This window comes from Crocuta crocuta, unplaced genomic scaffold, assembly GCF_008692635.1.
Source record: "Crocuta crocuta isolate KB4526 unplaced genomic scaffold, BGI_CrCroc_1.0 scaffold77, whole genome shotgun sequence".
NCBI lineage: Eukaryota > Metazoa > Chordata > Mammalia > Carnivora > Hyaenidae > Crocuta > Crocuta crocuta.
In genome coordinates this window covers 570442-584216 of record NW_027532172.1, presented here as the reverse complement: position 1 = coordinate 584216, position 13775 = coordinate 570442, and the positions used below count along the sequence as shown (strand labels likewise).

At 49.9% G+C, this 13775-nt stretch overlaps 1 protein-coding gene across 2 annotated transcripts; it reads left to right on the top strand.

The window, feature by feature from the left end:
* Positions 1 to 327: 327 nt before the first annotated feature.
* Positions 328 to 12923, top strand: SMIM7 (small integral membrane protein 7). Of its 2 annotated transcripts, XM_077777288.1 has the most exons (5): positions 333 to 523; positions 606 to 647; positions 1133 to 1185; positions 6280 to 6370; positions 11787 to 12923. In XM_077777288.1, the coding sequence occupies exons 1-5, from the start codon at positions 498 to 500 to the stop codon at positions 11800 to 11802; spliced, it is 228 nt and encodes a 75-aa protein (XP_077633414.1). In that variant the 5' UTR covers positions 333 to 497; the 3' UTR covers positions 11803 to 12923. The 2 variants fall into 2 exon arrangements, with proteins under 2 accessions (XP_077633413.1, XP_077633414.1); XM_077777287.1 differs by lacking the exon at positions 6280 to 6370 and having other exon boundaries at positions 328 to 523.
* The last annotated feature ends 852 nt before the right edge of the window (positions 12924 to 13775 follow it).

Sequence of the window (13775 nt, the reverse complement as noted above, 5' to 3'; positions counted from 1 at the left end):
CCCCCGTAGCGCCAGCCTAGTGGGGATCCCCGACTTCCACTGGGCCCAGGAGGAACCACCCCCGCCCCAGGCATCCGTGCCTAGATAGCCCACTGCATCAGGGCCCATTTCTCTGTGCATCTCAGTGGTCAGGAGGCCCGGTTTCTCCAGAAGTCGCATCGGAGACCCCAGCCCAGAAGCTAAAGCTACTGCGGTTAATTCTCCAGCGCGGCACGCCTCCAGTGCGTAACCTGATACTGCCGAGATGACCCCGCCCCCAGATGACGTCACACCATCGCCCCGCCCTTTCTTCAATACTCTCGGGGCCTCCCGGAGAAAAGGGGCGCCTGTTCTTTCCTAAAGGGGCCAGGCCTGCAGGGGGCGGGACCCTGCATGTCTTGGTCTTCGATTGGACCAGCCCTCGCCTGCGCGGCTTCCAGATTAGTCGGCTTGTGCTCCTGTCCCCTCCCTCTTCGAGGCTTCCGCTTCCGGTCCTGACGGACGCTTCGGCTGTAACGATGATCGGGGACATCCTGCTGTTCGGGTAATTAGGGGGGCCGGAGGCTGGGGTAGGAAGGATAAGAGGGACAGGGGGAGGCCTAGGTAACCTCATTCTCCCTTCGCAGGACGCTGCTGATGAACGCCGGGGCGGTGCTCAACTTTAAGCTGTGAGTAGGCCGCTTTGGATCGCGGCTCCACCCAGGGGACCCGTAGGCCCGCCCCCGGCAGCGTGAGCCCGCCCCCAGTCGTAGGCCACGCCCCCAAGGCCCAGCCAGCCCTCTGGCCACGCCTCCATCCTGGTCTGTCCTTGGGTGACCCTCCGCTCCACAGTGACTTGAAATCGAGACTCTTCGTTTCCCGGGGATCTCACTTGCATCCTGGAGAGCCTCCGGGCCGCCCCCCCAAAAGCTCTTAGCCTTCTGTACCCACAGACTAACCTCTCCACCTTCGTGGCTGCAGGTCTTGCTGTGATTGCCGGGTAGGTGGTGGCCCAGAAAGGGGCGTTGAACCACCCGAGGTCACACAGCAAGTCCGCCGCAGGGCTAGAGCTGAAACTGGGTGTCCGAGGCCCTCTGAGCTGGGGGTCAGGGCCAGGGGACTGAGTGGCCTTTGTGTAGCGCCGAAAGTGGACACTGTTTGTTCCTCTTTGTAGGAAAAAGAAGGACACGCAGGGCTTTGGGGAGGAGTCGAGGGAGCCCAGCACAGGTAAGGCCTCCTTTCTGGACTCGGAAACTGGTCCATTTCGGAGAGGACAGTTTGTTCTTACCAAGCCCTAACTCAGTTTTCTTTTTAAGTGTGTGTGTGTGTGTGTGTATGTGAGAGAGAGAGAGAGAAGCCTGAGGATGTGCTGTTCCTTCTGCTCACCTATCCGCCCTCTTTATCCTGCTGAGCCTCCCCGCAAAGGTCAGAACTCACATAACTTCATACAGTTAGAATTTTCCTTTATGTATGATATTATGTGGCTAATATTTGCCCCTCACACCTCCTCCAGCTTGTTTGGGCCCATTTCTGTGCCCTTTTGGTGCCAGTCTTCCTGCAAAATGAATGAATGAATGAATGAATGAACGAATGAAGAACGAACGAACAGCCTCACGAGTAGCTATTGCTTTCAGAGTACTGCAGATCTGGTGTTTCTTTTTAATTTTTTTTGAATCAGATGCCAACATTAGCTTTCAGATAAATCAGATGTCACATAAAAATCCAGTTGTCTGAATTTTCAAGAAAAATCTTCAAGAAAAATCTGAATATCCTACAGCTCAGGGTTCAAGCAATCTCTTAGCACCTGTTGGGTGAAGTTGAGTAAAAACAGGACCCCGTTCAGGCAGGGCCTGTTGCCTCTCCCTCATCCCAGCCCCAACCCCCTCATTTAAAAAAAATTTTTTTTTAACGTTTTTATTTATTCTTGAGAGAGAAAGACAGAGCATGAGCATGGGAGGGACAGAGAGCGAGGGAGACACAGAATCTGAAGGAGGCTCCAGGCTCTGAGCTGTCAGCACAGAGCCTGATGTGGGGCTCGAACTCACAAACCTGAGCCGAAGTCAGACGCTTAACTGACTGAGCCACCCAGGTGCCCCCAAGCCCTCATCTTTATATCATCTCACCCGCCTGGCCTCTGGAGGCGCTAGAATGGACACTTTTGCTGAATTTATCCATGGGACTCTTTGAGACATGAGACGTGCACATGACTACTATGTCCGTACATTTATTCACCGAGCGTTACTGAGCACCAGCCACATGTCAGCCACTGTGCTGGGGACACAGCAGGGAACAAGACAGATGTGATTCCTGTCTTGTGAGTTGTCTCCTCTGGGGTGGGGCAAGCAGTGCCGAAACAAGGCACGAGCCGTGATGGAGGTGACGTCAGGTGAGGCTAGTGACGGAGTTGCTACTTCAGCTGGGGTGTGTGGAGGGAAGGCCCTTTGAAGGGGTGGCGTTGCAGCCAAGGTGGTGGGCGCCACAATGGAGTGTTGCTTACGGAAGATAGGAACCCTGAGGGGCAGTGACTTTGATGGCAGTCTGGCCGCTCGCTTTTATTGGGGGCCCACCTGGTGGTGGCTGCCTCGTTAGGTACTTCCTATGGGTATTTCCCTCCACCTCCATCCCTGAAAGGTAAAGGGCATTTTCCCATTTTACAGATGAGGAAACTGAGGTTCAGCCTTGTGGCTTGACTTGCTTGTGGTCAAGTGACAGCCTCCTGATCGGAACCTGGGTTTTTCAGATCCCACAGGTGGTACCCTCCGTCACTAGTCTATCCATCCATTCACTCTTTTGTTCATACATCCATTCATCCATTCATTCAGCAGCCGTATATATTGCTTACCCACCCTGTGGAAGGTACTATACCAACTCCTGGCACTGTGGTCTACAGATCTAGATCAGAGGTGGGGTGGGTAGGAGAGTAGAAGGGCTTGGTGGTGGTGAGAGGGTCTGTGACAAGGACAGTCACAACAGTGGCTTCCCTGTGATCAGGGGCTCTGTGCACGTCTCCTTCCAGCCAATAGTCTTGTGCTTGCTGCTGACACTGCAGAGAATGCCCCTCTCCCTGTGCCTGGCCGACCCCCGATACCGACGTGGCCGCGTGTGTTGAGAGCCCATCTCCCCCATTTACCCAGGAGGAAACCGGGGCACATATATGCCAGGGACTTACCCAGGTCACTTGTGTGGAAGGGCAGTAAACTCCTGCCCATGTTTAAGGTCGGAGCTTAGGCACTTCCTTGACGCTTCTCACGCCCACCTCCCAGCATGGGCTAGGTTGGGGCCCTCATCCTGTGCTCCTGTGGCACTTGTCATGGTGACTAATCAGGTGTGTGATTACTTGTTTGGTATCTGTCTTCCGTGTGAGCTCCTTAGGGCAGGGATACCTGTCTCGCTTCTCCCTGTATCCCCGGCACTTGGCTGCTGCTGCCCGGAAGAAGTGGCCTTCTGTTAGCACGCGGCGAAGGCAGCAGAGCCTGTTTTTGCAATGCTGGGCTTGCAGAAGGGCCTTGCCACGCGGCGCCTCTCAGCCATCCTGAGGATGGCCCCGTGTTTGACATGGGCCATCCAGGCTGAGCTGCACGTGATATCCCATGGGGTGAATGACACCGGACTCCTCTAAACTGTGTTCAGCAAGACCGTGTGCTCATCTGGTGCTTGGATGGGACAGCGATGCCCAGTGGCTGTTGTGTCGAGTGGCTGTGTGTGTTTCTGAGCTCCTTGCCTGGTATTCCCTTGTACTCAGTAGACAGTCCCCGGTCTGTAGGTGACATCTTGGGTAGCGCCCTTGCAGGTTACCCGACATGGACCCGCTCATTTTTCATTCTGGAGGATTCGTGAGGGAGGGTGATTGACTTAAAAACCCTGAAGGAAGGTTCTGGAACCCACATCTCTGGAGTCTTATCGTACTGGATTGTTTCCTCTCGGACTGGGTTCCATTCGGTGGCTTCAAGGGCTAGAGTGAGTCATCATCAAAGCAGAACTCCCCTTCTACGTGCCTGAATTAGTGGCTTTTTCAGCTGCAGACACTGAAAACCCAGCCCAGAGTGGTTAAGGCAAATTGAACCCCTCCGAGGACAGACTGTTCTCAGGCACACGTGGATTCAGGGCTCTTCCTGGCCGCTCTGCGTGCAATCTTGTTGTCCTTCTGAGTCGGTTGTTTTTACGAAGGTGGCCCTAGACCAGGGCTTGGCGCATTTTTCTGTAAAAGGTCAGATCTAAACATTTTAGGCTTTGTGGGTCACGTATTCTCTCTCTCTCTTTCTTCTTAGTGTTCATTTACTTACTTTGAGAGGGAGAGAGTGTGTGCGCATGTGCAGGGGTGGGGGGTAGCAGAGGGAGAGGGAGACAGAATCCCAAGCAGGCTCTGTGTTGTACTCACACACTGGGAGACCCTGACCTGAGCTGAAACCAAGAGTCCTACGTGGACTGAGCCCCCAGGCGCCCCCGTGGGTCACACCTTCCCTGGTGCCACATCTCAGCTCCGTTCCTTTTTATTTTTTTAATTTTTTTTAATGTTTTATTTCTAAGAGAGAGAGAGAGACAGCGTGAGCAGGGGAGGGTCAGAGAGAGGGAGTCACAGACTCTGAAACAGGCTCCAGGCTCTGAGCTGGCAGTCAGCACAGAGCCTGACACGGGGCTCGAACCCACGAACCGTGACATCATGACCTAAGCGAAAGTCGGACGCTTAACCGACTAAGCCACCCAGGCGCCCCATCAGTTCCTTGAAAGCAGCCATGGCAAATACAGACATACCTTGTTGCATTGTGCTTTGCAGATAATGGTGTTTTTTTGCAAACTGAAAGTGTGTGGCAACCCTGAGTGGGCAGGGCTGTTGGCACTATTTTCCCAACAGCATTTGCCCACTTTGTGTGTCTGGCATATTTTGGTAATTCTAGCAATTTTTCAAACTTTTTCATTGTTAAATTTGTTATGGTGCTCAGTGGTCTGTGATTATGACTTGCTGAAAGTTCAGATGATGGTTAGCATTTGTTAGCAATATTTTTTTTGAGAGAAAGTGCACGTGCGCTCACTGGGGAGGGGTAAAGGGAGGAGAAACTTTTTTTTTTTTTTAAATTTTTAATGTGTGTTTATTTTTGAGAGAGAGAGGAGAAACAGTGCGAGCAGGGCAGGGGCAGAGAGGGGGAAACACAGGAGCCTAAGCTGGCTCCAGGCTCCGAGCTATCAGCACAGATCCCAACACGGGGCTTGAACTTACAGACTGTGAGATCATGACCTGAGCTGAAGTCGGCCACTTAACCGACTGAGCCACCCAGGTTCCTGGGAGACAGAGAAGCCTAAGTAGGTTCCATGCTCCACGTGGGGCCCGATGTGGGGCTTGATCTCCGGATCCTGAGATCATGACTGGAGCTGAAATGCAGAGTTGGACGCTTAACTGATTGAGCCACCCAGGCACCCCAGCATTATGTATGTTTTTAAAGTTTATTTATTTTGAGAGAGAGAGAGAGAAGGGATGGGGCAAAGAGAGAGGATCCCAAGCCGACTCCACACTGTCAGCATGGAGCCTGATGTGGGGGGTCAAACTCCCGAACTGTGAGATCATGACATGAGCCGAAACCAGGAGCCAGATGGATGCTTAACCTACTGAGCCTCCGCATCCCAGTGGTATTTTTAAAATTAATGTATTTACATTATTTTTTAGATGTAATGGTGCTGCATACCTAATAAACTATAGTGTAGTATAAACATAAGTTATATATACACTGGGAAACCAAAAAAAATCATTTGACTTGCTTTATTGTGGTGGTCTGCAGGGTTTGCCTATATATAAATGAGGGGGCGTGGGTGCATTTTGATTAACTTTATAGACCCTGAAATGTGAATTTTATTCAGTTTTTGTGTCTCACAAAATATTCTGTTGATTTTTCTTTAACCGTTAAAAGGTATCAAAGATATTGTTGGCTTATGGGCCACATAGAAACAGGCGGGAGGGGTTTTTGCCAACCCCTGACCCAAAGGGCTGGGCTGACAACTTCCTCGCCCAGAAAGGGGGACAGAAAGCAAATGCCTCTTTCCCAGTAGTTGGGATAAAAGTCCCAGGACTGACTCTCATTGGGTAGCCTTGGGTCACATGTTCCTCCCTGAGCCAATCAGAGGATGGAGGCTAGGAGCTCTCAGGGGTTGGTCAGTGACAGCCACTGCCCGAATGGGAAGCGGGGGAGCGGAGGCGACCCACAGGGAAAGCCATGCTGCCCCTGGAACGTGAGGCAGTGGGGTGGGGGCGGGTGGAAACTGCAGAACACACTGCACCCTGACAGCAGACATGTGAGCAGCGCCCGCAAGAATGCTTTTCTGACTTTCCAGGTGACAACATCCGGGAGTTCCTGCTGAGCCTCAGATACTTCCGGATCTTCATCGCCCTGTGGAATGTCTTCATGATGTTCTGCATGATCGTGTGAGTCCAGCCTGCCTGTCCCCTTCATTGTCATCCTCAGTGCCGCTCTCCTCATTGACCCACCCGACGGTCATCCTTTGCCTCTGTGGTCGGCACTTTTGCCTCACGCTTTCTGCTTTCAAAAGAAGACCTCTCCGGGCTGGAGAGGAAACGTGGGTCTACAAAGGTTCAACCGTGTCGCTGTGTTCGAGGCCGGAGCTTTGATTGGAACATGGTGTTCTCCAAGCCCTGGCTGTTCCTGGTGCCTCGGCGAAGGCTGCCGAGAGGTCCCTTCCCTCGAGCCGTGGCCCTGTCCCCTCTTGCGTCTACTTGGCGTCTGCCGAGGTGGAAAGTGTGGTTTGTGGCTGGTGTGCTGCTGGGCCCTGTGTCCTCCCCTGCTGGAAGCCAGCAGTGTGTTTCAGACCCTTTTCGGTTTCCATGCCCATTTTTCATTGCCTCATTAGGCTTAACAAATCTAATCGGATCGGTTTTGCTTCCGGCAGCGGGGCCTTGATTTTGATGCTGCTATTAATAAACTGTGAGACTCCTAGTAAACAGACCCAGGGGAAAAATAGTAGGAGAGATTTCTGGTGTTCTTGTCCATGCTGATCCCTTACATCACCCTCAAGAAGGAGAAAAGGAGAAGTCGACTGTCCTGAGTAATTGAGATGTTGAATTTAGGGTTGTTGGGGGCACCTTGTGCCAGCGCAGTGGCTGTTGAGATGATTCCAGGACTTAGGAGATGCGGGGCAGGGGGGGTCTCACTGTGCCACTGAAAAGTGTTTCAGAGCCCGGAGTGAGGACCGTGATGTATGCCCAGAGAAGGCCTTTTTTTAGGAGCTTGGTTGAGGCCTGTCCAGGTCCAAAGAGGGCTTGTGAAGAGATCAGGGAATTTGCAGAAGAGTGTGGGAAGCATAACTCAGATTCACAGGAGGTAGAACAGTGTTGGGGGTGCTCTAGCCTTGATCTTTCCACGTTCCCACCCATTCATTCATTCATTCATTCACAACTATCCAGCATGGGCTGTGCCTTGGGCTTATAGCTGAGACCAACACAGCCATAGTCCTTGCCCTCAGTGAATGCACACAGTATAGCAGATGGGACAGGGACAGAAAACAAATAGGAAAAACTCATGAGGCAAATGGGAGGCTCTCAGTTTGGGAAATGGTCGGGAGGAGCCTCTGAGAAGTGCTGTTTAAATCCAAACCTAAAGAATGAGAGGCGGACTTACCATCAGCAGAGCTGAAGAGAGGCACGGTAGCCCTGGAAGCAGCATGTGCAAAGGTCCTGGGGCAGGGAAGAACGCATGTGTTTTTATCATTTTGTTCTTTTCTGTCCAGCGGCTTCCATCATCCTCTCACCCAGCCCAAATAGCTTCCTTTACTGCTCATCTGCTGGCCTGGGACTAAGATGGTAGCCTCAGGCTCTGTTGACGTTCCAGCTCAGCCCAAGGGTAGCTCAGTCAGTAGCCTGGTGTCCTGATTTTGCTTCCTGGGAGCAGAGCCTGACTGACCTAGCTAGGTGTCACCCAGGTCCACCTAGATTGGAGTTATCCTGATTCCAGCAGAATCAGTTAGGTTGAATCAGCCAACCACGGCCCTTGGGCCATACCTATTTCCTGGGTTTTCTGATGTTTTATTGTCACGACCCACACCCATTTCTGTGACTGCTTTTGGTTATAGTGAAGTGCTTGAAGCTTTGTGATGGAAACTGCCTGGCCTGCAAAGCCCAAACTACTTAAGGTGTGACTTCCTGCACAAGGAGTGTGCGGACCCCTGACCTAGGCCAGCTCTCTCGGTTGGGGCCACGAGTGAGGGACGATCCTCTTCAGAAAGGGCTCTGTCGGGGAAGCAGTGACCGGCTTTCCCAGGATATTAAAAAACCGGAAATGACCTCAGCTCCGGTCGCCATCCCCAGGTCATGGGATCAATCCCCAGGTCATGGGATCAATCCCCATGTCAGGCTCTGTGCTGAGCTGGGAGCCTGCTTAATATTCTCTGTCTCTCTCCCTCTCCCCCTCTCTGCCCCTTTCCCACTTAAGATTCTCTCTCTCTCTCCCTCCCTCTCTCCCCTCCCCTGTTCATGTGGTTGCTCTCCCTCAAATAAAGTCAGGCCTTAGATGTGTTAAAAGTAACGAAGGCTTTGTAAATAATAAAAGCTATTATACTTTTGCTGCAAAAAAAAAAAAAAGAAAAGAAAAGAAACTGGAAATCACCTAAATGTCCGAGAACGGGGAAGAGTCAGGTAATTCGAAGGACGCCCGTATGACTGTTAGGGCAGCCTCACTGAGGACGTGCTAGAAGTTTCTCTCTACGCGGGGGAGTGTTATGAAAGCAAAGAAGGCTGGATGTCACTTACATGCACACTCTGGCCTCAGTTGTGGTTTGTACGCGGTAAACGTTGAATAAATGCCTGACGTCTAAGGGGAGAACGCTTCCAGGCAGGGAGTTGGATCTACTCCACAGAAGGTGACTGTGCCCAGAGGTGACCGTGGTCTGATCCCTGAGGAGTTAACAGGCCCTGAGGGGGATGGTTCATCATCCCTGGACCCACTACTGCACTGCTTGAGCTGAGCTACTTTGGAAACTTTAAAAAGGCACAAGAAGCTTGAAATACAGAGAGAAACATGCCTGAAGGTTTAGGGGTCATCCATATTGCCAACTGCAACTTAACGTTGGAACACGTCACAGATAAAGTAGACAGATGGATAGGTGCCCCCTGTACGGCAAGTGTTAATTGCAGACTGGAGGTGCTGTGTGTGTGCGCGTGCGCACTGAACTGTTCTTTTAAGCCTACTCTGCGCTGAAATCTTCATAATAAAATACTGGGGAGAGGAAGATCAGGAGAAGAAGAGGGTGTCAAACCACGGAAAAGGGTGAATAAGTTAAAAAGAAAAGTGCAAGTTGGTCTTCACAATTCAGTATTTTGTTGTATATACACAGGGGTTGTGAACCGATCTAAGTGTAGAGCATTTTCATCACCCCCGAAGGGAAGGGAAGCCTCGCACCCATGAAGCACTTCCTGCCTGTTCTTCCCTCCCTCCAGCTTTCTGTCTTTATGGATCTGCCTGTTGCGGATATTTCACATGCGCAGAATCGTGACAGTGCGTGGCCCCTTCTGTGCCTGGCTTCTTTCACTCAGCGTGATGGCCTGTAGGTTGAGCCACGTTGTGACGTGTGTCAACACTGCATTCCTTTCTGCGGCCGAAGAATCGCCCATTGTATGGCTGTGCCTCGGCTTGTTTATCTGCCCGTCCGCTGATGGATATCTGGGCTGTTTCCATTTTGCGGCTGTTACGAACATCGCTGAAACAAACATTTGTGTACAAGGTTTCGGTGCTCTCTGGTGTAGACCCAGGAGTGAAATTGCTGGGTCATATGGTCACTCTATATTTATCCTTTTGAGCTTCCGCCAGACTATTTTTTAAAGTCGCTGCAGCAGTTTGCCTTCCCAACCAGGAGCAGATGATGGGTCTAGTTTCCCCACGTCCTTGCCAACGCTTGTGATTGTCGGTCTTTTTGATTATGGCCATTCTAGGGGATGGGAAGGTCGATTTGCATTTCCCCAATGGTGAATGACATTGAGTACCTGTTCATGCGCTTGTTGGACATTTGTATGCCTTCTTTGGAAAAATGTCCATGTAGATCCTTTGTCCATTTTTTAGTTAGGTTATTACTGAGTTGGAAGAGTTCTTTTTATAGTTTGGATTCCAGTACCATATCAGATACATGATTTGCAAGTATTTTCTCCCATTCTGGGGGTTATCTTTTCCATTTCTTGGTGGTGTCCTTTGAAGCACAAAAATTTTTAAATTTGGTAGACTCCAGTCTATTTCTCCTACTGTCACTTGTGTTTTTCGTGTAATAGCTAAGAAATCACTGCCGGGCCCAAGGTCATGGAGATTTAAGCCTAAGTTTGTTTCCTTCCTTCCTTCCTTCCTTCCTTCCTTCCTTCCTTCCTTCCTTCCTTTCTTTCTCTNGATTTAAGCCTAAGTTTGTTTCCTTCCTTCCTTCCCCCCTTCCTTCCTTCCTTCCTTCCTTCCTTCCTTCCTTTCTCTCTTTCTCTCTTTCTCTCTTTCTCTCTCTCTCTCTCTCTCTCTTTCTTTCTATTTATTTTGAGAGAGAGAGCACGTGAGGAGGGGAGGGAGAGAGTGAGAGAGGGAGAGAGAGAAACCTAAGCAGCTCCATGCTGTCAGCATAAAGCCCAATGCAGGGCTTGAACTCACGAACAACGAGATCACGACCTGAGCCAAAACCAAGAGTCAGACGCTCAACCAACTGAGCTACCCAGGCACCCGTAGGCCTAAGGTTTTTTTTTTTTAAGAGTTTCATAATTTTAATTTTAATTTTATTATTTACAAAAATTCTTTAATGTTTTATTTATTTATTTTTTTTGAGAGAGAGCGTGAGCAGGGGAGGGCCAGAGAGAGGGGGACACACAGAACCAGAAGCAGGCTCCAGGCTCTGAGCTAGCTGTCAGCACAGAGCCCGATGCGGGGCTCGAACCCACAAACGGTGAGATCATGACCTGAGCTGAAGTTGGATGCTCAACTGACTGAGCCACCCAGGCGCCCCTTAATTTTAATTTTAATTTTAATAGTTAGGTCTGTGATCCACTTTGAGTTAATGTTTGTGGATGGTGTGAGGTAGGGATCCCGATTCATTCTTTTGCATGTATTAATCCATTGTTCCTGCACCTTCTACTGCCCTTTTTTTCAAAAACACTTTTTATTTTGATAAGAATTTGGATTTATAGAAATGTTGTAAAGGTAACAGAGTTCCCGTGTGTGTGTGTGTGTGTGTGTGTGTTTTAAGTTTATTTTCAGAGCGAGAGAGAGAGAGCATATGTGTGCACGCACATGAAAGCAGGGAAGGGGCAGAGAGAGAGGGAGAGAGAGGACCCCAAGCAGGCTCTGCAGTGTCAGCACAGAGCCTGACGCAGTGCTGGGACTCAGGAACCTTGAGGTCATGACCTGAGCCAAAACCAAAAGTTGGACTCTTAACGGACTGAGCCACCCAGGCAACCACCCCCCACCATATAAAGCTGTGTCATAACTTACATACTCATTCTCAACTTCATGGACATTTATACAGTTTTCAAGCCTTTCCTATTCTAGATTTTCTTTACGGGAACAGTGTTAACATCTTTTTTTTTTTTTCAATTTATGAAAGTCATCACTGACTTGAAGTAACAGAGAATGGGCTAAGGATTCTGATGAAGTAGATACTTTGTTAAGTAGCTTTTTTTTTTTTTTTAAATGTACTGTTTGGTAGTGCTAAGTGTATTCACACTGCATAACAGAAAAATTACTTCTAAAACCGTAAATGATACAAAGTAATCTTAATAATAGCAACATAAACATTTTTCTAGAAGGGTTTTCAGAGCCATAGCTTTCGTTCCCATCTTCATGGACATTTCTGCCCTCTGACTTTTCCAGGCTGTTCGGCTCCTGAGCCCCAGATCTACGCCTTCCCGGTGACCAGGAACCAGGAACCGCCTTCCCGGATGCTGAGTCTCCCTTCCTCTGCTCCTGACAACTTCGAGAATGGTTTTGCCTGGAAAACCAACGACCTTCCCAGAAAGCCCAAGCTCGTGGTGGGTGGAAAAAATGTTCGCCAGGCTGCGCACGACTTCCCAGCCCCATCCTTGTTTTCTTTTCAAAGATCTTTTCACTGTGGTCTCTGCCTTGAAATGCTGACTACTTCAGGAGTTTGAGGAGGGTTTACGGAAGGGGAATGTGGTAACGTTGCATTCCCCACAGATAAAAGAACATGGCTAGGTTGTTTTTTAGATCGGAATTCCTCTTCTTCCAAGCTTCTGCTAGAAACCCATTTCTGGATATTCCTTCGTTTAGTTTTTAATAGCCGTCTTTTTTTGGTTCCGGTTACACAAGTTTTGAAGAAATCCTCTTTATCCAGGGATCTGAAACAGAAAGGTTGGCTTTTGAGTTTGATGCAGCCTCTTTATTGGACCGTATTTACGAATAACAAGCAAGTTCATTGTTGCTGGGCCCATGTCCAAGTTCCTTCCCTGTCTCGATGGGCTCTGTTTGGCCACCCAGTGTCGCTGAGGTCATTCCCAGGACTTTAAGGGTGAAGTATTACCGATTCCTGTGGAAGAGAGCTACAGCATAGTTGACAGAGGCAGATGTGAGTGTTAGGAGAAACTTTGCCTTGCCTCGCGGCCCTCTGTTAAAGTCACTTTTGGGGCCATCCATTGTATCATTTTCAGAAGGAGAGTGACTTAACGCGGGGGTACTGAGACCTAGTTCTCAAAGTTTGGAATTCCGGGTCTGCTTTTCAAGTGAGTGATTTCAAGGTTGAAAAGCAGTGAGCGTCACTCAAGGAACTTGAGCATCTTGCACGGAAGCTTCATTGCAAGGCGGGTCTTCTGGCGCCAAGACGCAATGCCGGCGGCCGGCACCCAGCTCCTGCCCGTGTTTGATTTGTTCGTTGTGGTTTTTGCAATCCTGATTTATAGGTAAACCTGACGGGAGAAAAAAAAAGTCACTAAGTAAATCTGCAGACTTGAGGAACGAAGTAGCATTGAGAATAAAGCTCATTTCTAAAAAGGATCTTTGGTTCACACATTTTTTAACCCAGAAGTTAGTTGACTTTCCACTCGAGTGGTTCGGAATCACACGGTGGGCAACGCTGAGGATTTGATTCGGAGGCTGTCAGAACGTCAGAAAAGAGGCGATATTTAGATTTCCCTTTTGGGGTTTTGCTTGATAAATGTCAGGCCGGGATTGACCCAGCCGCTCTTGGCAGTATCGAAAGAGCTGGTGACAGCAGCAGGCTGCTGCCAGACCAGGGTCAGATCCACTCCTGCTGCTCCGCCAATGTCATTCTCCTTCACCGCCTGTATAATTTATTCCCTTGTCACACCCGGGCGTGTGGTTTGTAAGTAGCCGGGGAATGTCGCGGCTGAATCGAGCTTCGCCCAGGCCTCATCAGCCAGGATAGACATGCCAAGATCTTGGCCGGTCACTCCTCCAGCCGTGTCAGTGGTGCGAGGAAACCTCGCTGCCTTATTCAGACTGGTGCTGGGGTCTCTGTGAGGAGAGGCATTCCTATGTTACGGGGCTGAATCGTGCTCTGGGAAGAGAATGCTGTCATTGAGATTTTGTTTCAATAGTTGTATTTTTTTCCCCAGAGAACTGTTATCTCCTTGTTAAGCTCCCATAAGCAGTGTAGCTTCGGTGGCAGCCGTACATTTTAAAAGTTCCATCTCGTGGGTGTGTGCCTTTAGGAAGCTTTTCCAGAGCCCTCGTTAACGTCAGAGATTATTGACACTGAAGTTTTGGGTGCGTAGTGTGGCCCAGCATTTAAGCGCTTGTGCTTCTGGGTCAGTTAGATGTGGGTTCGAGTCCCATCCCTGCTCCTTGCCAGGGAGAGCTTGGGCGCTTGCTTCCCTGCTCCCTGCC

What these genes read in the sequence shown, in the direction of transcription:
- SMIM7 (XM_077777287.1), top strand. Translation starts at nt 498, where the DNA reads ATGATCGGGGACATCCTGCTGTTCGG. An exon ending in GCGGTGCTCAACTTTAAGCT is followed by an intron (nt 648 to 1,132) that starts GTGAGTAGGCCG and finishes TCCTCTTTGTAG; the next exon opens with GAAAAAGAAGGACACGCAGG. An exon ending in GTCGAGGGAGCCCAGCACAG is followed by an intron (nt 1,186 to 11,786) that starts GTAAGGCCTCCT and finishes TGACTTTTCCAG; the next exon opens with GCTGTTCGGCTCCTGAGCCC.